Below are 21,782 nucleotides of genomic sequence, written 5' to 3' on the forward strand. Positions count from 1 at the left end.
TTCGTTCAAACCATATCTTTCATTCGGTCACACTGCGAATTTATATTCATATGATCGAGAATTCGAGATACAATATTAAACCCCAAAAAAACTATTTCCGACGGCGGCGGAGGCGGCGTGACGCACCGTCGTTGTCGTTGTCGTCCTCCGGGACGCCGTTGTTGAAGTCTTCAAAGCAGCACAAAATGATCTTCACTTGTAAATAAAACATCATGTCGTTGCGCGATCGCGGGCGGGGCACGGGAGGACGGCAACTGGCGCGCTGAGAGGTAGCGGTCGACGACAACGTCCCATGCCGCTGAGGGGGGAGTGCGCACGGGCACGGGCGTGGCGGGTGCAGCCAAACGCACGGGGACCGGTGGCGGGGCGTGCACGGGCAGGGGCACGGGCACGGGCGCGGCGGGTGCAGCCAAACGCACGGGGGCCGGCGCCACGGTGGGTGGAGGGGCGCGCACGGGCACGGGCGCTGGCGCTGGCATGTACACGAGCTCGCGCGGGTCCGCGGAGACCTCGCTGACGCCCGCGGCTTCCAGCTCTGCGATAGTGCTCAGCGACCAGCCCGTCAATGCTCGGAGTTGACTTCACCAAATTGAAGACTAGTGGCAGATGATCATTCTGCGCCATGGCGTTGGTGGAGGTCTGCGGGAGGGAGGGGAATGGGAGGCGAATAGTAAGGCCGCCCGTATTAAACAACGGCTCAGGCGCCATTAATGAAGAGGAAGGCGGGCATCCATGGAAGTCAAAGGGCTCGCTTCCCAGTGAGGCTGCGCAGGGTACAGCTTGCATGCTTCCCGGAGAGCCTGCGCATTGGAGGACAGCTTGCACGCCTCTCGGTCAGCCTGCGCACCGGAATCCGCTCGCACGCCTCTCGTTCAGTCAAGGTCAAGCAGCTGTCCGCACGACACCTCCTATAGCCATTAAAATGAAGACATGTGGCGTCACGTGAATGGTTAACAGAACGCACGGGATTTGAATTATACAAACGTTTGAGATATTAAAGTGGCAGCTATTTTTTCAAAATGCCTTTGTTGGCTGTTATTCGAGTGCGCCTTCTCTCAAAATAGACACGAAAAATACCACAACATGTCGGGTGCCATTCCATGATAGCATGCCAAGTTTCATGAATTTCATACGAGTTTTGGATTTACTAGAATTTAAAAACAAAGTATCTCAACATTTTCCCGGCAATCAACGGTGCCTGGTACTTGAAATTAATTAACATTTCTTGCATGGGACCTAGGCATGCACCCAAGGACACAGATTTGATTTTTCAACCAATTTATATGCATTAGAGCATGTGCATGTAGTTCAAATTTGAATTATGCACATAAATGCATTAAAAACTCAATTAATGCATAAAAATGTCCAAACGAACACCGAAAAATCCCAAAAATTGACACAACACTCCTGTTGTTCTATGTTGACACGAGAATTTTTTTGAAAGCAATAAGAGGCAATGGATGTCGTTTCGTCCCCAAAGGTGGACGTTCCCTATTGAAACCATCGGGCTTGTTGTGAGAAGCTCTGGTTTGTGAGAAGCATATCCCCAAACCTGTCCTAAATGGGACAAAAAATTTACCACGACATGTTGATGCCGCTCCATGATAGCATGCCAAGTTTCATGAATTTCAGACGAGCTTTGGATTTACTAGAATTTAAAAACCAGCTATCTCAATGTTTGCGGCCGAGTGACCGTGGCAGGGTGTTTGACATTCATACCCATTTCTTGCATGGGACCTAAGCATGCAACCAAGGGCACAAATTTAAATTTTTAACAAATTTATATGCATTAGAGCATGTGCATGTATTTCAAATTTGAATTATGCACATAAATGCATTGAAAACTCAATTAATGCATAAAAATGGCCAAACGAACCCCGAAAAATCCCAAAAATTGACACAACACTCATGTTGTTCTATGTTGACACGAGAAAAAAAATTGAAAGCAATAAGAGGCAATGGATATCGTTTCATCCCCAAAGGTGGGATGTTCCCTACCGAAACCATCAGGCTTGTTGTGAGAAACTCCGGTTTGTGAGAAGCATATCCCCAAACCTCCCCCAAATGGGACAGAAAATTTACCACAGCATGTTGATGCCGCTCCATGATAGCATGCCAAGTTTCATGAATTTCAGACGAGCTTTGGATTTAGTAGAATTTAAAAACAAGCTATCTCAATGTTTGCGGCCGAGTGACCGTGGCAGGGTGTTTGACATTCATTCTCATTTCTTGCATGGGACCTAAACATGCAACCAAGGGCACAAATTTGAATTTCCAACCAATTTATATGCATTAGAGCATGTGCATGTAGTTCAAATTTGAATTATGCACATAAATGCATTGAAAACTAAGTTAATGCATAAAAATGTCCAAACGAACCCCGAAAAATCCCAAACATTGACACAACACTCCTGTTGTTCTATGTTGACACGAGAAATTTTTTGAAAGCAATAAGAGGCAATGGATATCGTTTCGCCCCCAAAGGTCGACGTTCCCTACCAAAACCATCAGAGTTGTTGTGAGAAGCATATCCCCACACCTGCCCCAAATGGGACGATATTTTTTACCACGGCATGTTGATGCCGCTCCATGATACCATGCCAAGTTTCATGAATTTTAGACGAGCTTTCGATTACTAGAATTTAAAAACCAGGTATCTCAATGTTTGCGGCCGAGTGACCGTGGCAGGGTGTTTGACATTCGTTCCCATTTCTTGCATGGGACCTAAGCATGCAACCAAGGGCACAAATTTGAATTTTCATCCAATTTATATGCATTAGAGCATGTGCATGTAGTTCAAATTTGAATTATGCACATAAATGCATTGAAGACTCAATTGATGCATAAAAATGTCCAAACGAACCCCCAAAAATCCCAAAAATTGACACGACACTCCTGTTGTTCTATGTTGACACGAGAAAAATTTAAAAGCAATAACAGGCAATGGATATCGTTTCGTCCCCAAAGATGGGACGTTCCCTACTGAAACCATTAGGCTTGTTGTGAGAAGCTCTGGTTTGTGAGAAGCATATCCCTAAACCTGCCCCAAATGTGACAAAAAAATTACCAAGGCATGTTGATGCCGCTCCATGATAGCATGCGAAGTTTCATGAATTTCAGACGAGCTTTGAATTTAGTAGAATTTAAAACCAGGTATCTCAATGTTTACGACCGAGTGACCGTGGCAGGGTGTTTGACATTCATTCCCATATTTTGCATTGGACCTAAGCATGCAACCAAGGGCAATTTGAATTTTTAACCAATTTATATGCATTAGAGCATGTGCATATAGTTCAAATTTGAATTATGCACATAAATGCATTGAAAACTAAATTAATGCATAAAAATGTTCAAACGAACCCCAAAAATCCCAAAAATTGACACAACACTCCTGTTGTTCTATGTTGACACGAGAAATTTTTTGAAAGCAATAAGAGGCAACAGATATCGTTTCGTCCCCCAAGGTGGCACGTACCCTACCGAAACCATCAGGCTTGTTGTGAAAGAAGCTCTGGTTTGCGAGAAGCTTATACCCACACTAGCCCCAAATGGGACGATATTTTTACCACGGCAATGTAGCTGCCGTTCCATCATATCATGTCAAGTTTCATGAATTTAATACGAGTTTTTGATTTACTAGAATTTTAAAACCATGTATCTCAATGTTACCGGCCGAGCGACAGTGTCAAGCTGTTTGACATTCGTTCTCATTTCTTGCATGTGACCTAATCTTGCAACCAAGGACAAACATTTGATTTTGCAACCCGTTTTTTATGGATGGAGCACGTGCATGTAGTTCAATTTTGAGTTATGCACATAAATGTCTCGAAAACTCAATTAACGTATAGAAATGTCCAAATGATCCCCGAAAAAATCCAAAATTTAACACAACACTCCTGTTGTTCTATGTTGGCACTAGGAAAAAAATTGAAATGAAGAAGAGGCAACGAATATCGTTTTGTCCACAAAAGTGACACGTTTCCCTAACGGAACCATGAGGCTTTCTTGTGAGAAGCTCTTGTTTGTGAGAAGCTTATACCACAACCTGCGCCAAATGATACAATATTTTTTACCCCAGCATGTTAATGCCATTCCATGATAGCATGCCAAGGTTCATGAATTTCAGACGGGTTTTGGATTTACTAGAATTACAAAAGCAAGTACCTCAACATTTGCCGGAGAGCCACGGTGCCGTGGTGTTTGAAATTCATCCCCATTTCTTGCATGAGACGTAAGCATAAACCCATGGACACATATATGATTTTACAACCCATGTTGGTGCACCGGACCATGTGCATGTGCTTTAATTTTGAATTGTGCACCTGAAATGGCTAGAAAACCAATTTAATGTATAAAATTTCGAAACGAACCCTGAATAATTCCAATTTTTTTTACGACACACATATAGTTGCATGTTCACTACAGATAAAAGGTCTAGCAATTCAAACAGCGTACATTGCCGTTGTGACCCCATTATGTAATACAAATCAAGACGAAAAATCAAGTAGATCCCACACAGTTTATTATCACCAACCGTGTGAGATGCATCACAAAATATCTTGGAGCACCGTCGGATTATAGTACGCATAAAAAAATGAAAAATGTACTACTCCCTTCGATCTAAATTAATTGACGCTACTTTAGTATGATCGGAGGGATAATAATGTGTGAGGACTTTTACAGTTATATTAACATTTTTAAATAGACATGAACACCTTTTGAAATTACAAGGATATTATTTAAACTACATAAAACCTTATTTTGGTTACATGAGCATTTTATTCAAATGTGTGAACACTTGTTAAAGTACAACAATACTTTTTAAATGCGTGAACACCTGTTCAAATTAAATGAATATTTTTTTAAGTGTGAACATTATTTAAAATTGCATGAATATTCTTCAAATGACATGGATTTATTTAATAGTAAATATATTTTTAAAAATTCTTGAACATTTTAAAAAAGGGAAAAAATCATGAACACCTTGTAAAATTACACGGATATTATCTTAAAAACACATAAATAATTAGGTTTTATTACATGAGTATTTTCAAAATGCAAGAACGTTTTTAATTTACATGAATAATTTTTAATGTGTAAACACTTGTGAAAATTACATGAATATTTAGAAAAAATGGGTGAATAATATTTAAAATTCCATCAATATTTTCTAACATGTGCAAGCACCTATTAAAATTACATGGATTTCTTTAATTTGTCGACACATTTAAAAAAAAATCATGAACAACTACTAGCTGTTGACTGGGTGCAGGGAGCAGCGGCAACGGCGAGGAGGCATCGCCTTCATCATTGTTGCATGAGGGGAGGAAGCGGTCGCTATGATGAGGAGTCATCGGTCCTTTCCCTTGCGCTTACGTGAGGACGCGACGATGTGGCGACCGTTCACCTGATTGAACGGATGAGATTTGCGTCGCGCTGGTGAAGCTCATGAGTGAATGTCATCCGTGTGTGGAGATTCACGTGGCGATCAGACTACCGATGGCGCGTCGTGCAAGCACTATTACGTGAGAGCGTCAACATTCTTGTATTATTTTACCTATAGGGCCCACCATGGAATAAAGTGACATTATGTGATGGCAGTTTGCCGTAGATAGTTGAATTAAAACTACTCCCTCCTTCCATCTATATAGGGCCTAATGCGTTTTTTAAGACCGCCTTTGACTATTGACAAAATTAATACTACATGACATGCACAATGTGAAAATTATATCATTGAAAGCTCCTTTCACACACGAATTTAACGGTGTGCTTTGTGTAAGTTGCATGTCATATATTATTGCTCTAATATTTGGTCAAAGTTAGCCTCGAAAAATGCATTAGGCCCTATATAGATGGAAGGAGGGAGTATTAATCTAGTGCGTTAAGAGTTTGGCATCAGAGCCAGAGGATGCTCCGGTTCTCTATTTTCTCAAATTTGACACTGCCTTCACAATGTGGTGCCAAAAGATGGCACTAGTAAGTTGACATACACTATGTATATGGTGCCAAATGTTGTATGAATGGTGCATAAAGGTGTCGCACCAGAATTTCTCATCTCTCTCAACCTCTCTTGCTCACAAGGGCACACACACCAAGCTCACTCTAACTCATGTTCTTTTACTTCATTCGTTGATTTGGCATCAAGGCAGCTACATACTTCGGTTCCCATAAATTGGCCACAATCACACAATATGCGGGAACTATTTCGATAGCCTCAAAGTGAATTTGGCATACATTGTCGATCCCTTGCACAAACCCTAGCCACCACCTCTACGGCGTTGTGGTTTTAGTCGACAACTACTTACAAAGTAAATGTCCTCCTTATGGCGTTACTACTACTTACATATTGTCCTTATGGCATTACTTTGGTGCTATCTGAAACCATTGGCCGCTGCTTCTTCATGTATCTATCCCTAATAATAAAGCACGGATTGACTCCGTGGGTTCACCGTCACAATACGCTTCTTTCCGTGAATTTACGCTTTCAGTTTTTTTCACCTATATTATTTTCTACATCCGAGGTGGTACTATTCATGTGATCATGTGGCCCGCCACGCACGACTGTTCCGTCCGGAGCAATGCCACCCATAAGTTTTTGGTACGTACGTTTACTATAATCCGGTTTTCCATTGTTCCTGTTATTAATCAAGAGGGAACAGGAAAAAGCTGTTGGTCAAGGACACGAGACGGGACCGAGTTGACATCCATCGAGATCAACCTACCATGCCTACATATAAAAACAGGAGGGGAGGCGGCGGCCAGAGGTAAGGGACGAGGAAGTGCCCAGCTCGTCGGCCAGATGGAGGAAATATTTGGGAGGGCCTGTTGCCGTGCATGAGGAAGAAGATAGGAGGTGGGTCTTGGGCACGGAATCGCCGCGGACATGCGGGGGTCGGGTACTTTGGCGGCGGTGCTCGGAGGGCCTCAGATGAAGACACGGCGCAGGGGGCAGAGCGGTGGTGCACAGACGACAGCGAGCGGTGGCGGCAAGCTTCGAGCCACGGATGGCTGCTCCAGCCCCTCGAGGCGATGGGCCGGCGAAGACGGCCACAACATCCTTGGTGGCTATTTCTTTGGAGTCGTCGACGAGATTATGGATTTTTGTAAAGGATTTATAGCGTCATTGGCTGCCTAAGCCTTGGTCTGGACCGACAACTAGACGCCGGTTCTTTTGAGGAGTGGTTTCTGATCTGGCGGACCTTCTCTTTGGGGAAGGAGATCCCAAGCCGGAGGAGTGCGGGGCATGGCCCTAGCCGATGGCCCATGACAGCACGGTGCTCACAAGTAGTTTCCTGTAAGGTGCTTCTGCTGCTCATGCATGACTTCAACGTCCGTGGATTTTGGGCTGCACAATTAACATCAAAAAATCTGATTCCTGTTCGTTCCACACAACTAGCAATCCTCCTCCCCTCAGCTACACAACAACAAATATCTCCAAACTCCAACCACTAACTTCGATCTAAGTGGCGGCGAGTTTTTTCTGGATGTAAATCACGCCTCCCAGATCCTACTCTAATCGATTCACACATGTGCTGCTGTTGGTCAGCACTGCATGATGGATTGTAGTGCGGGACTACTGGCCATGCAGTATGCATGTAGCCACGGACTCGCGGTCGCCGTTGTAGCAGTGGTAGATGAGACCTGCTAGCTTTGGCACATAATCGATGACACTGTTGAAGATAGCGATGAGCAAATCAGGATATTTATAGTTCTATATCTGCATGTTGAGGTATGTTCACCATGGGCAACCCGAGCACCACGCTCACGGTTCCACCATCGCAAACTTCGTGGCTGGCCTCCTTATCTTCGCTGTGTTCTGAGTCAGAGGCAATTGTGCGGCCCAATAACCGACTTTGAATGTTGTCAAGCACCATCATCTTCTTGGTACGCAGACCAGCACCGTTGAGGGCTTAGCCAAGTTGTTTTTTTTAGCAATTTAACAACAAAGGGCTAGATATTGCTATGGGATAAATTTTGATGGATAAGATTTTGGCAGGATACAAAACAGTGTAGGTGAGACGGGATGACACAGAGAATGGTATGCAAAATGTGTACAAAGAGAATGGTATGCGAAGTGTGTAGACAGAATTTCATACATTTACATTGACCATGATGCTTTTGATTGATTATATATTATGCCTAACACATTTGTTCACATTATTTACTCTCCGTTCATCAAAATTTATTTATTTCGTACTACACAGTAGCATGTTCGAGGGATGGATGCAAGCAAAGATGGCCATGATGCTAGCTGACAACACTCGCTAACTTTAGGAGTTTTACATACCTTTTCTCTAACTAAAAAAAGGAGTTTCTTACCAACTACTAAGCCTACCAGTTATAGAAAATGGCTCTCAAGTCAGTACTGAACTTACTTTATTGTATATACCTCCATAATTTTTCATCCAAGATACTAAAGTTTATTGATAATGCTTTGTTTCAGGATATGCATACAAGATATTTGCAGTACAACTCAAGGCAGATCGTAGATTACATGGCTAAGCAGCCCACCTGTTTTTTGTAATTGTTTGTTGTGTTATTTAAATTAAATTGGTTTATGTATTCTGCTGGAGCAGTCACATGTCATACTAATTTCAGAAGAACAATTTCTAATTTAATGGTTAATGTATTGTTTGTCTAAAATGAAAATCCCAAACAAAAACAGAGTCACAATTTGTATTTATGCGACGAATAATGAAAGTTTCAAATGCTAAATTTAAACCAAGATTTTTGGAATAAACTGTTGCCTCTAAAGCTTGTCTCATGTAAGCCATCAAGTAAATGTATTATATTAGCATGAATAACTGTTAAGTGCAACCAGTGGTCAGTTTTATTTGATTTTGAATAAACAAGGTGGGCTATACATTATATGATCTTAGTACCTTGATTTGAACCCCGTTGCAACGCACGGGCCCTTTTGCTAGTATCTACAAAGCATAAATATACCGTGAAACCATCGGAAACAAACTGTCGTCACGACTTAAAATTGTGTGTTCAACTTGCTATCACTGAATGCTAATGAAGTGACCATGAACACTAGAACATTTGTGTTACATACAATTTGTCAGGTTGTACGCACTTTTAACTGTAACTATTCTGATGTATGATACATTACTTGTATTCTTGTAGTTTCTCAAGATGATGATCCACATACAATGATCATGTGGCATTGCTTCCGTTGAACAAATGTAATGTCGCTTGTGTTGCCCACATGCAAACAGGTCATAGAAGAAGCAATATCACTAAGCATATTGCCCCAAAATTACAACGATCAGGGGCATTCTTTCTGAACTATAACATATTTGAACATTATATAACACCATGTTTTCAGTTATGAGTTTACTCTGAAGGTTATCATCAAGGTTTTTAATGAGATCAAGGTTATCAACACAAAAATATATGAAATACCTCCTATTTTCCTCATTGGGGTTTTTTAGCGGATGTATACGAGGCATATTAATTGTCCTCTAAAGTTACCAATGAGTTTTATCCTTTCAAGGTTTTCTCAAATAAGTTACCAAAGAGACAATTACCATCATATGCCCTGTCCTTTCTTCTTATATTTGTTCCAGTAGGTTGTCAAAATCGCGATTCTGTTGTACGATTTTATGACTTTACGATCCAAACTAACACATTTGATTCTACGTTTTTACGATCCTAATAGTGAAGATTCTATGATTTGCGATCCTGCCATCGGAGGTCCGATCCGATTCAGAATCACGATTCTGACAACCAACCACTAAAATTTAAACGAGTTTTCAATGGCATATCAGACCGTACCCTTTTCCCTTATGAGTTTTCTCCTTTTCCCTTATGAGTATTCTCTCGGAGTTGCTCATAAAAGGTTTTAGTGGGGCGATATATGCCATACTTTCAATTTTCCCCACTAGAGTTTTTAAAGAAAAATATACAAAGCATATTTATTGTTCTCTAAATTCACCAATGAGTTTTATCCTTCTTTAAAGTTTTTCCTCGTACGAGTTATCAAGGAGGCATTTTCTCTATTGTCAAAAGGCACCTATAGTGGAGGGATACCTCCTAGCATGCAACTCTTCTTCCCATCTATCTTGGATGCATATACACTTGGGAATCAATAGAACTCAGGTTTGATCGTCCATTCGCTTCATTTTAATCTGTTTTACTCTAACACGCGTTAACTACTGCATGAAAATCCGAAGTCCAATTTCTTTTAACCAAACAAAGCCAGCTTCGCTTAAACAAACCATAGCCACCACCCCTCAAGCCCAGCAGTTGCCGAGCTACTTACAGCATTACTTTGGTGCTATCTTTTCAAGTAAAACCATTTGTTGCCAAGCTGTTTCTTCATATATACAGTAGAAAGCATAAATATACCGCAAAACCAGCGGAAACAAACTGTCATGGTGACTTTAAATTGTGTGTTCGACTTGCAACCACTGATCGAATGCTGATGATGAACAGTTTGTGTTACAGTTCGACAATTCATTGAGATCTATAAAAGGTAGTGTTGCAACTTGCAACATGTGCCAAGTTATAACATTACGAGTCTAGCACGCATTGCCCAAATGACTGATTACCGCACCAAAGCTGCTGATAGTTTTTTGCCTTTTGTGCACTTGGCTACGATCTTTACACATATATAGAAATCTGTAATAGTATGACATTAAGACAACCGGAGTGGATAATGACTAATCTTGCAGCTCTCTGCCTTGAGGCATGAAAGATATTTACTCCAGCTTAGAACACAGGGCAGACACTGTCTGGTCCCAGGTCTACCCCTTTAGCAGTGGGGCATGAGGCCAGAGGGCAGTGCTCGCCGCCCGTGCCCCACCACTTGATTGTCCGGTTCTCCATGGTCAGCGTGAAGTAGAGCAGCACCCCCATGAACGCGGCGCCCGCATCGAGCCCAGCAGAGAGGATGTAGTTGTACCTCTGCCACCACTTCTTGCGGTACCGGAACACAAAGAAGTTGAAGATGATGCCGTAGAGCAGCCACGAGTTGAAGTTTAGGGTCGACGCTGGCGGCATTAAGGCCGTAGCGCCGGTGAGCACCGGAATGTTGATGAGTAGTATCCACTTGTGAGTGGGGAATATCCTGTGGAGGATGTACACGATGACAGGGCCTGCCGCGCCAAAGAGGAAGAACCAGTTGAGGGCTATGTAGTTGCCATTTGACCCGAAAATGCGATTCGGGCCAACAAGGCCCCAGATGACCGATGCGTCGAAGAAGACACGGTCGTTGGGGCATGTCCATGGGCTGTTTGGTGGGAGCAGTTGGTCCTGGCAGATGTTCTCAACCGAGCCAAGTAGCCACCATCCGACGATGAGGTTGACAGTCCCGGCCACCACTGTACCGACAAACTGCATGCATAAATTACAGGGATGTCAGTAAACTCTATGTTTCTATACATCACTCATTGGCTTTACAAAGGTGAGAAGGAAGATCAATTAATTACCTGAACAATGAACATTGATTTGGGAGGTATCTTCATATAGTGTCCAAGCTTGAAGTCTGCGAGGAAGGAGATTGCCTGCGACATGCTGATGTAGCCGTACACCTTGAAGCAGACGTTGGCGATGGGGTATCCAGGCATTATTAGCCCCATGACATACTCAGTGATGACATTCAGACCAGGCGTCTGCGCATCAAGTTTCCAAGGCTTTTGTCAGTTTTTTTTCTTTTGTTGCAGAAATTAATCATGAGAGGACATGCGGGATAAATGAAGAAGAGGCATTAAAATTGTTGAAATAGACTTGCCTGGTTAGTGGTTGCAGAAATGATGCTTACGGGTAGCGTGAAGGTGAAGGCCATGGCACAGGCAAAGAGGAAGCCCCACCATGGGAGCTGAACCTGGTCCTTGAGGACGGTGCAGAGGATGAGGGACACTATCATCGACAATGCCGTCACAGAGTAGAACCACCATGCTGGTATGTCCTCGTACTTCCTCATTAGCTTTGTGTGGACGTCAGGCTCCTCCTGCTGTGAAGCTCGGAACCGGTGGTAGATCTCCCTGCACAAAATTTGCAGACGTGTACCTTTCAGTTCAGAAACCTCATGTAATCATTCACCTCTGACTTGTCTCGGTTTATTAATGTACAGACAGACAGAATAAAAGAAAAAAGAAGCTTCACTTACTTGCCGTAGAAGAAGCCGACGTGCGTGATGGTTGCGGCAATGGTGGCAAAGTTGAAGCCATATGAGATTGCAAAAAAGATGCTGAGGTTTATGCGTCCGAGCTTGTCGTACGCCTCCGTGTCAAGCTGGAACTGCTGGTTCACAATGTCGGCGATCTTATAGGGCGACCCATTGGAGGCGAAGAGGTGAGAGGAGAATATGGGGAACGTCTTGGCGTTGTACAGGTTCATCCCCCAATACGCCGTGGGCATCACCACATAAATGAACAAGACGTAGCCAACGAGGACGTTGACGGTGGCGAAGAAGGGCGAGATGAGCGGGCTGAAGAGGAAGGAGGAGACGGCGGTCCAGTCGAGCGTGAAAGCCCCGAGACCCAGGCCCTTCATGCCTGAGCCAAGCTGCTGCGCCGTGACGGACTTGGAGAAGACCCAGCACACCCACGAGATGGAGGTGAGTGACTGGAAGAGGTAGCCCGGCACAAAGGCCCACACGAAGCTGCAGATGAGCACCACCAGGAAGAACTTGGAGCGGGACATCTGCCGTGAGCCCCCGGTAAATTCCTCCTTCTCGTGCAGTGTCCTGGTACATCCAAAGGTTCTGTTAGTGTCATTGCTACGTCATACAGAGTGACTACCAAAATGACATATTGATGCGAAAGGTTGCCATGTAAACAAAATGATTCACCGATCATCATTCATCTAGAAGTTTTGGAAAAACTGAGCACATACAAATATAAGTAGAAACATTAGATTAGCATGCCATTCTACCTCTACAACACAAGTTGAATGTTCTGGATCTTGAATTTCTTGAACAATTGATGGCACTATTATATATATATACATAAACAGCGAATCATAGAAGCACGTCACCATGTTACCATTCTATCAAGGGCCATAGTTTTCACTTTCGACGAAATTTCTCGAAATTTCGCTCATTTCGAGGGTCCTCGAAACATATACGTTTCGTTTAAATTATTTCGGTATTTTAAAATTAAACGTATAAGAGAGAGCTGGAATCTAACTTAGTTGTATTCAAATGCTTAGCAGAGTGGTAGGCTGGTGTTATTGCACACTTTAGGGCCTCGGTTCGAATCCCAGCGGCGCATATTTTATTTGTACTACTTTACTATTCCTGCTATACGAAAATTTGACAAAAAAATTATGTCACTGGGATTCGAACCTGGATCTACAAAAATTATGTTACTGCTGAAGTAGTGATCGCACCATTCGTATAGACGGGTTCTGGTGAAAAATTCGTGCTAAAAAGCTACTTATTCAATACTTTGTGTTTGAATTTGTTCAAATTTAATTAAAAATTTCGTTAATTTGCTCAAAATGGTTTTCGAAATTTCCGAAATTTCGGTGCTTTCGAGGGTGAGCGAAAAAAAATTGGTTTCGAAAGTGAAAACCCTTGGTCACATGGCCCGGCTGTTTACCATGTTAATAAGCCATCCTCTGTATGAAACACTAGCTACGAGCCTAGGACCAGAGAACAATTGGTTAGGTTGCCACGACGATTGTTTACTAGCTAGTCGCCAGGATACGCAGTGCTCTAGTTCAGTAAAAGCAGCAGGGTCGCAGCCATGTGTGAGGATCAATTTGAGTTAAATTCTAGACATATAAGCATGCTACATTTCAGTTCAGTTCAGTCCCCTGATTCAGTTTCAGCTCAATTATGCATCAGTTTAGAGATTACCATGCCCATGTCCAGAGCTGCAGGCGAGCTGTATGAGAAACCTTAAGAAGCTCCTGCGCTTGCGCGAGACCACCAGTCGGCGCTCCCCCTCGGCTTCGCGGCGCAGTCCGGCGGCAGGGGCAGAGGCCAGAGAGGGGCGGGGTGCACTACCCCGGTGCCGCCCGGGATGGGGGTGGCAGGGAAGGGGCGGAGGCGGAGCAGCGAGCAGGCACGAGGAGCAGGGGAGGGCGACGGGCCGGCGGCGCAGCAGAGGCGGTGGCCGCCGGCGGGGGCTCCTGGGTGCGGGGGCGGACGAGAGCTAGGTCGCGTGGGCGTGGGAGCGAGCGCCTGTCGGTTTTGGGCCCTCGTGCCTTGTGCTTAGTGGGCTAGAGTTGGGCTGTGTCCCGGGCCGAAACTAAAGCCTATGTGGCGTAAGAAAAACTTCCAGGGCGCCCAGGGCCCAGGTCAGCCAAGCTAAAGTTGCAGGTTGGTTTAAAGAAGCAAACGAGTGTCAGTTTTTTATTTAGGTTCTAAAAAAAGTGTTTTTATTTATAAAAATATTTTGAGTTGGAAAAGGAGTGTGCGTTGCACGGAATATCAAGATGCATTTGTATGAGTAGTTTATTTTGTGGAAGAAAATGATGAACGAGGGAAGGCCTTGATTGCAATGTGAAGATGGGTGTGGGTATCTTTTTTCAAAATTGCCATAGTTTGCTTCTTATCCATCAGATATAAATCAGACGACCTATATTGCAGCATGGCAGGCACGCCATTATCATCAATTCTGCTTTTTATAAGAGTAGTAGATTTGAAAACGACTGTCTTTTCATCTTATCTGTGGATTTTTTTCCATCCGTTTTTCCTAAAACTGTCTCAACTGCACCACCTCCTATTGACTTCAGGGCCGGCCCTGGGGTATGGCCGACGGGGCGACGGCCCAGGGCCCAGGCGAGGGAGGGGCCCATGATGGAGTATTTATATATACTATAGCCCAGCAAAAAACATGTAAAAAATATAAAATAATAATTAAAGAAAAGAAAAAAGAGGCCCATCAGATAGCTAGCTAGCTACCCTTGATCGATTAGCAAACACGAAGCGTCATGCGCGGTGACACACGCCAGTTGCCAGGCACACGACTGCTCGTTTTTCGTCGCCCGTGACGCCCGTCGCCTTCCTCGCTCGGTGCCTTGCCGCGTCGCCCTCGCCTCAGCCGCCGCTGCCCGCTGGAGCTGCGAGCGCCGACGCCGCATGGCAGTCCGGCAGCCCGGCCATCCGGCATCCGGCAAGGCGGCACCACGACAATACCTATACAAGTATACACCCGACTGCAAGTCTTGAAGTCTACAACGCGGCCGTCTCCAATCGCTGAAATTCTACAAGTGAGTACGTTTGAACGTTTCCATCCATGCTTCTCAGTTCTTGTCCATCCCCAAACCCTAATTTGACAATTCCAGTAGTTTATTTATTCTTTATTTAGTATGTACGTATTCAACTATACCTCCATGATCCATCCTCTAGTTTCAGTATGCACAAAATTTTAAAATTTTCTAATCCAATCTATTAATTTTTTGTCATTCTATGTACATGTCTAGGGTTTCATTTTGCGATCTTTTTAGTATTATTGTTGTTGATAGAGTCATTTCGAATTTGGTTACTATTGTTCTTGATGGGATCATTGAATTATTGTACTCAAATTTTAAAGTAAAGATGTGTGATTGAAAGTTACTCTTAATAAGTTATATATATAACGCACACGCATACATATATGGTCTTAGGACTTAGAACACAGGGGTCCGAGTTCGCCTAGGGCCTCCCGAAACACAGGGCCGGCCCTGATTGACTTGTCAAGGAGTGTTTACCAAATAAGTGCTTAGCAAATCGGAGTACAATCTTCTTCTTTTACAGAAACATATTAATATAGGCAGAGGCTCACATGTTACCCTACTAGGATGTGAATGCCCCCCGTTGCAATCATCTAGTCTAAATGAGAATAAATGGCTGCCAGAAGGAAGAGTGGCAGGCCTACACGAGGTATATATACGGTCGCCCGTAGTTATTTCATGGACAATTGAGATGGCCGTGTATACTAATAAGTTGGGTGAGATTCTCCAATCCGGAGCAAATAATTATGCACCTTGGTGACGACTGACAATACCATGTGCGCAGCCTATTCCTGGCACTACCTCTTCTATCCACTTCACCGATCGAGAAATCGAGAAACCGGGACGCAGTGCCATAAAACGTAAAGTTGCAACGTCCTGGTGCTATTTCTACCTAGGCGCCATGTGGGAAGTTGCAACCACCTCTTGGACAAACTCATCGGAGCGTCAAGAATTAGACGACGATGATTTAGAGAAAAGAAAAAAAAATTACAAACCAAAGAGAGTTTTCTTTCGTTTTCAAAAAAGAGGATAAACCCGGTCTCTGCATCGAGCGACGCACACAACCATGATGAACCAAATGGAAGGGAGTAGGGTAGGGCGGTGCATGCTCACCTGAAGAGCGAGACCTGGACGAGCGTGCTGGGCCACCACATGTGCGCCGGCTCCACCACGTACTTGCGCATCAGCCCCGCCCACCCGTACCCAAGAACCTACGACGTCACATCCAACATTTGATTCATTTGATCCATCTCACAGGATCCGAATGGAGCAGCTAGCTAGCTAATGAATCAATGGGAATCATCATCGGAGAGAATCCAGATATACATACCTGGGTGGTGATGATGAGGATCCATGCGGCGAGGAAGGAGATGGAGCGGCGGTAGAAGGCGCGGATGATGTCCACGATCATCACCGAGTAGGCGTTGCCGTTGCCGAAGGCGAAGCCGGCGTTGGCGAAGATGGAGATGAGCACGTGCTCCTTCATGCTGAAGGGCCCCGGGTTGAGGCTCCACTCCCGGCCGGCGACGTGGAACTTGCGGCGGGGCAGCGCGCGGGCCAGGAAGTGGCCCACGGGCAGCGACGCCACCTGCACCGTGATCTGGGTCACCACCAGCGGCTCCGTCCGGTAGGAGAAGAACTGGTTGAGGAAGCTCATGAGCGCGCAGGACAGCAGCCCGATGGCCCACATCCGGAACGTCCACACCGGCAGCGTCGGGTCGTCGCCGTCGGGCACCGTCAGCCGCACCTCCTCCACCGGGGACGTCTCCCACGCCGCCGGCCCCGTCGACGGCCCCTTGCCGCCGCCCGCCAGCCCGCGCTCGTCCGCCGCCGCCGACGATGATATCTCGCTCATTGCGCCCAATGGCCGATCGATCCAGGCCTGCCTAGCTAGGTCTATATGTACTGGTCGTGCCTACTCCGTGGTAGTTTGGGAGCGTGCGTGTTTATATGAGCAGAGGCTGGGGAGCGTCTCCTGGCTAGCTCTACGTGTTCTTGTGTCCAGGTTCCATGGACCTCGATCGTGGCGTCCTGTTTATTTTTGTTAGGCATTTAGGGCGCGTAGTAAGCGGCCAGTTGTACGTGGTTGCATGCTATAGGCAAGGTAAGAGTGATCTCCTCGATGAAAGGAAATAAAGACTGGAATAATCCGGCTGTCCTACGTAGTATATATGTAAGGTGAATCTTGTCAATCTGGGATATACTGCTGGAGTATCGACTAATTAATCCCTAAAAAATCCAAGTGGTGATATAAAAAATTCATTGTTTCTCCATAGCATGCGGTGCGGAACTTCCGTATGAATGAATGATGATAGGCTGATATGGACGGTGACGATGTGACATGCTAACGGCGCAACATGGCCGTTGGATCGTAAATGAACGGCACAAAGCAGTATTATGGGGGTAATCTTTGTCAATGGACTGTTTGGGATCCAACAATCATTCCAAATGCATAGGTCCTTTTTTGAAAGTTTGTACTCCTCCCCCATATACTTTGCCACACACATGACAAGCCTTTCTTCAGATCGCAATTAAGTAGATCACCGCTTGGATAGTATCTTGAACAAAGCACTCTGGCACGTAAAGTGTCAAAATTTTCAACAAGTCTCCAACATTGCTTAGCAAGCATAGCTAGATTGAAACTCTGTATATCACAGAATCTCATGCCACCTCTTTTTCTAGGGACACACATCTTCCACCAAACAAACCAATGCATCTTATGTTGATCCTCTCCGTCATCCCACCAATATGTGATATTGCATAAGTGATCCTCTTACAAATTTTCTTCAGGAATTTTTGAAAACACTCTAACGAGTCCCAAAATAAAAATAAGCATGTAACCTATGCTAATGTAACTACTTGTTGAGTCCAACCACGTGGAGATGTGCTAAGCTATCCTTAAAAAATGCTATTTTGGATGGGTCCAAATGGTTTCTTGGATTGGTTAGATACACCATTATATATTCCTCGCAAAAAAAGGTACACCATTATATTTTTACGTCTGGCTAATTTACGCAATCGTCTATGTTAAGCTTGACCTCTTAAAATGTTCTCCTATGAGACGGTAGAATTTTAGAGATGTACACAGCTTGAGGAGCTTATGTTGATGAACGCGCAGATAGAATGGAAATTCGTAGGGTAACAGATCACATGAATCACTACAAAAAAATATACTTCCGTGATGATACGTGTTTGTCACAGTAGGTCACGTTTTCTGTCATGCATGTACATCCATGACAAAATTATGACAGAATCAAGATAGTCATACCTGTGCCGTCGTAGAAGTGTTCCATGACATTACCAAAATTATCATCACGGAAGTGTCCACTTCCCTGACGATAAATCGCGCGTCACAGAAGTGCTTTCGTAGGGTGACCGACACGTGGCATCCACCGTAACGGAACGTCATTAAGCTATCGGGTCCGGTTTTGGATCCGATAACCCGTTAACAACCCCGACCAATGGAGATTTTCCACGTGTAAAATCATCATTGGCTGGAGGGAACACGTGTTGGCTCGCCATTGGGACAGATGTCATCCACTCATTGGACCCAAAGCGCCTATGATACGTCGACGTGGCACGGCCCAACAGAGGCCCATTCCTATGAAAAGGTCGGCCCGTTTGACTTGGTCAAAAGGTGGCGGGCCGGCCCACGGCAAGCCTGTTAACGGTCTGTTCGCATATAACCCATTTACAGCCCGCTAACCCAGGGCCCGTTTACGGCCTATCCGAATTAGGCCCAGTAGCGTCATCTGGGCCGTCCAATATAATTCCAGCCCGTTTTAACTTCCGGCCCATGTATGGCCCATGACGTCTTTCGGCCCATATGAGGCCCTTAGTAACCCTCAGCCCATTAACTACCCGTGGTAAAACTGCCCCGTAATGAACAGTGTATCATGTTATACCCATTAACGGCCCATTATACCGTTGGGCCGTTTCCAGCCCATGTTATCTTTTGGCCTTCTCAGGGCCCATTTATTCTTGGGCTCATTTCCAGCATTCGTTTACTTACGGCCCGTTACAGGCCTTTTCTGCTTGTGGGCCAAATTCAGCCCGTGGATACAGTCGGCCCGTTTGTGGCCCGTTAATCTGTTGGGCCATTTTCATAGCATCATCAAATACGGCCGATTAACGGCCCGTTATGGTCAGCCCATAAAATGTATGATTTCCACTCTAGCTCGTTTACGGCCCCTTATACGGCCTGTACAAGGCCCATAGATGAGACGGCCCGTAGAAGGCCCATTGACCCGACGGCCCATAGAAGGCCCATTGATCTGACAGCCCATAGAAGGCCCATGGATCCGCTGGCCCATGCAAGGCCCATGGATCCGACAGCCGATAGAAGGCCCACGGATCCGACAGCCCATAGAAGGCCCACGAATCCGACGACATAGAAGGCCAGGGATCGTCCGCCCCGTAGATGGCCCATGGAACGTACGGCCTGTGGAGGGCCATGGTCACTACAACGTTTGGGCGAGTTGGCCCCCGTTTGAATGATATAGCATATTCAAAAAATTATCCTACTCTATACTATCACCTCTAAAAAACATACACTATACAACAAAGAGACTAAGACATAGAAACGTAGAATAATCCTACACTATACAATAAAGAAATTACAGCCGATTATACCCACTGGGCATTATGGTTCGACACCAGTTATAATAAAGCATACACAAACAACAAATTACATACACTGGGCAAATACAGCTCATACATCATGGACGCGCATCAACATAACTTACCATTTGAACTATAATCTCTTCAGAAAATAGGATTGGCTGGATTTAGATAGCACAAATTTCAGTCTGCAAAATCTCCAATTCCTTCGTTGTTACCTGAGTGTCTTGTTTCATTTTTTTGACTCCTGCATCTAATACCTACATGTCCAGTCTCAACTTGTTGATTGTACGTTCAGAATCATGTACACGTTGTCTTGCCACCTCTAGTTGATGGTCGAGAACATCAGTACATTCCAATTCCAATCCATAATCATTCGGTAACGGCCATGCCGCATTGCTCGCAGATCTTTGTGTTGATGTCACTTCATCCTGAAATGTTTTTGTAAGTACACATGACTAGGGCAAAAATATAGTTACAACAGTGAAGCGAGCAAGACAGACTATTTTGTACATGGCAAAACAGGACTAACAATAATGTTACACGTCATGAAGCATAAGCAGGTGATATTTTAAAAATTATAAAGAAGGTAGTCTGTGCAGCCTGCATACAGAAATCTCTCTTAGCTCACCAGAGGAGCATGATGTTGGGGCCTAATCCAAAACACAGACAAGTTACAAATTTAGACAGCACGTTGCGTAGAAGTAAGGAAGCAGTTGGCCATTCTGTAGCTCAATTAAAGTCTTAGGGAGCATAATGAACAGCAGAGGATTTCATACAAACATACTACAACAAGCAAAACTATGCAATCATTAGCCTAGTATAAACTAGATTATGAGCCTCATTCAATAATAGTTGGTTAATAGACTTCAAAGCTTCAGGCACACTTCGGCAGAGTAATTAAATGGTAAGGCCTTTAATTATGCCAACTAATAGTTATACAAGTACCCAACATCAGGCATCATTCTTTGGGCATCTCATTAACTGAGGACAAATAAAGCAATTGAAAAGAGCAAATTAACTATGCCTGAAACAAACAAGGAATTTAACTGTTGAGTTGGATACAGTGACTTACCTTAACAGGTTGAAGAGGCTCAGCGCAGCTCCTACTTCTCTTGCAAGGCTCCTTCCTAACATCTTATACTTGGAAATCCTCAATCTTATCTTCATTGCACCCCCTCTGCAAGGTGACACAAACTAGTTACTCATCTCCTTGGAAGATAAATATGCATACTTTCCAGTCTGTGAACACAAAAGGATGAGATTATAACAAAACAAGAACACATAATGAAACATGCCGCATCTCTTGCACTTGCACACAATGAAATGAGCATTTACTATGTCTGCACTATGTAAAAACTAGGCATACCTTCGAACTGGATCTCCAGGTACTCTTGGAGAGCCTACTTTAGTGTGCAGCCAAACCTTTATGTCACCTATGAGTTAGAAAAGGTCCCACTACAGTAGCCCTTAGTGTTTAAATCGTTGACAAGCTCTGTTAGAGTGTTAGGTCAAGAACAGCAAGTAATCAAAGCAACCTAGTATGGCTGGCTGATGCAAACAAGCAATTGAACAGATGTGTGAGCAAATCTTACATATCAAGAAAAGAAGCAAAGAAGGAGGCTTAAAGACCATCACTTGACTGACCAGATTTAAGGGGTATTTAAACATCATGTGCAACGTATGAACTAACATAAACATTGCATATTCCAGATTCTACAATGGAATGCACATGTATTAGGTTATGCCATGTATGATGATGCCTAAATGTACACTATAGCAGGCAGGAGTGATTCATCATTGCACGCACAATTGAATTGCAGGTTAAGGGCCAGTTCTATTCCGCCTTTTCAGGGCTTATTGTCAAAATAAGCCATAAAAGATGTAAAGAAGTCATTTTTGAGTTATGGGCTTGGGCTTAACTAATTTCGCTTTGGAGGGGGGGTGTTTCGGGTAGAACCTCACTAAAAATTGAAGGGAAGGGGAATAGT

At 44.3% G+C, this 21,782-nt stretch overlaps 1 protein-coding gene across 1 annotated transcript; it reads right to left on the bottom strand.

The window, feature by feature from the left end:
• Positions 1-10,366: 10,366 nt before the first annotated feature.
• Positions 10,367-17,026, bottom strand: LOC123170797 (oligopeptide transporter 4). Its single transcript, XM_044588554.1, has 6 exons — positions 16,502-17,026; positions 16,285-16,382; positions 12,116-12,694; positions 11,738-11,990; positions 11,436-11,618; positions 10,367-11,340 (listed from the first exon to the last, which is right to left on the bottom strand). The coding sequence occupies exons 1-6, from the start codon at positions 17,024-17,026 to the stop codon at positions 10,717-10,719; spliced, it is 2,262 nt and encodes a 753-aa protein (XP_044444489.1). The 3' UTR covers positions 10,367-10,716.
• Positions 17,027-21,782: the final 4,756 nt, after the last annotated feature.

Source organism: Triticum aestivum, chromosome 7D, assembly GCF_018294505.1.
Source record: "Triticum aestivum cultivar Chinese Spring chromosome 7D, IWGSC CS RefSeq v2.1, whole genome shotgun sequence".
In the NCBI taxonomy this organism is placed as follows: Eukaryota; Viridiplantae; Streptophyta; class Magnoliopsida; order Poales; family Poaceae; genus Triticum; species Triticum aestivum.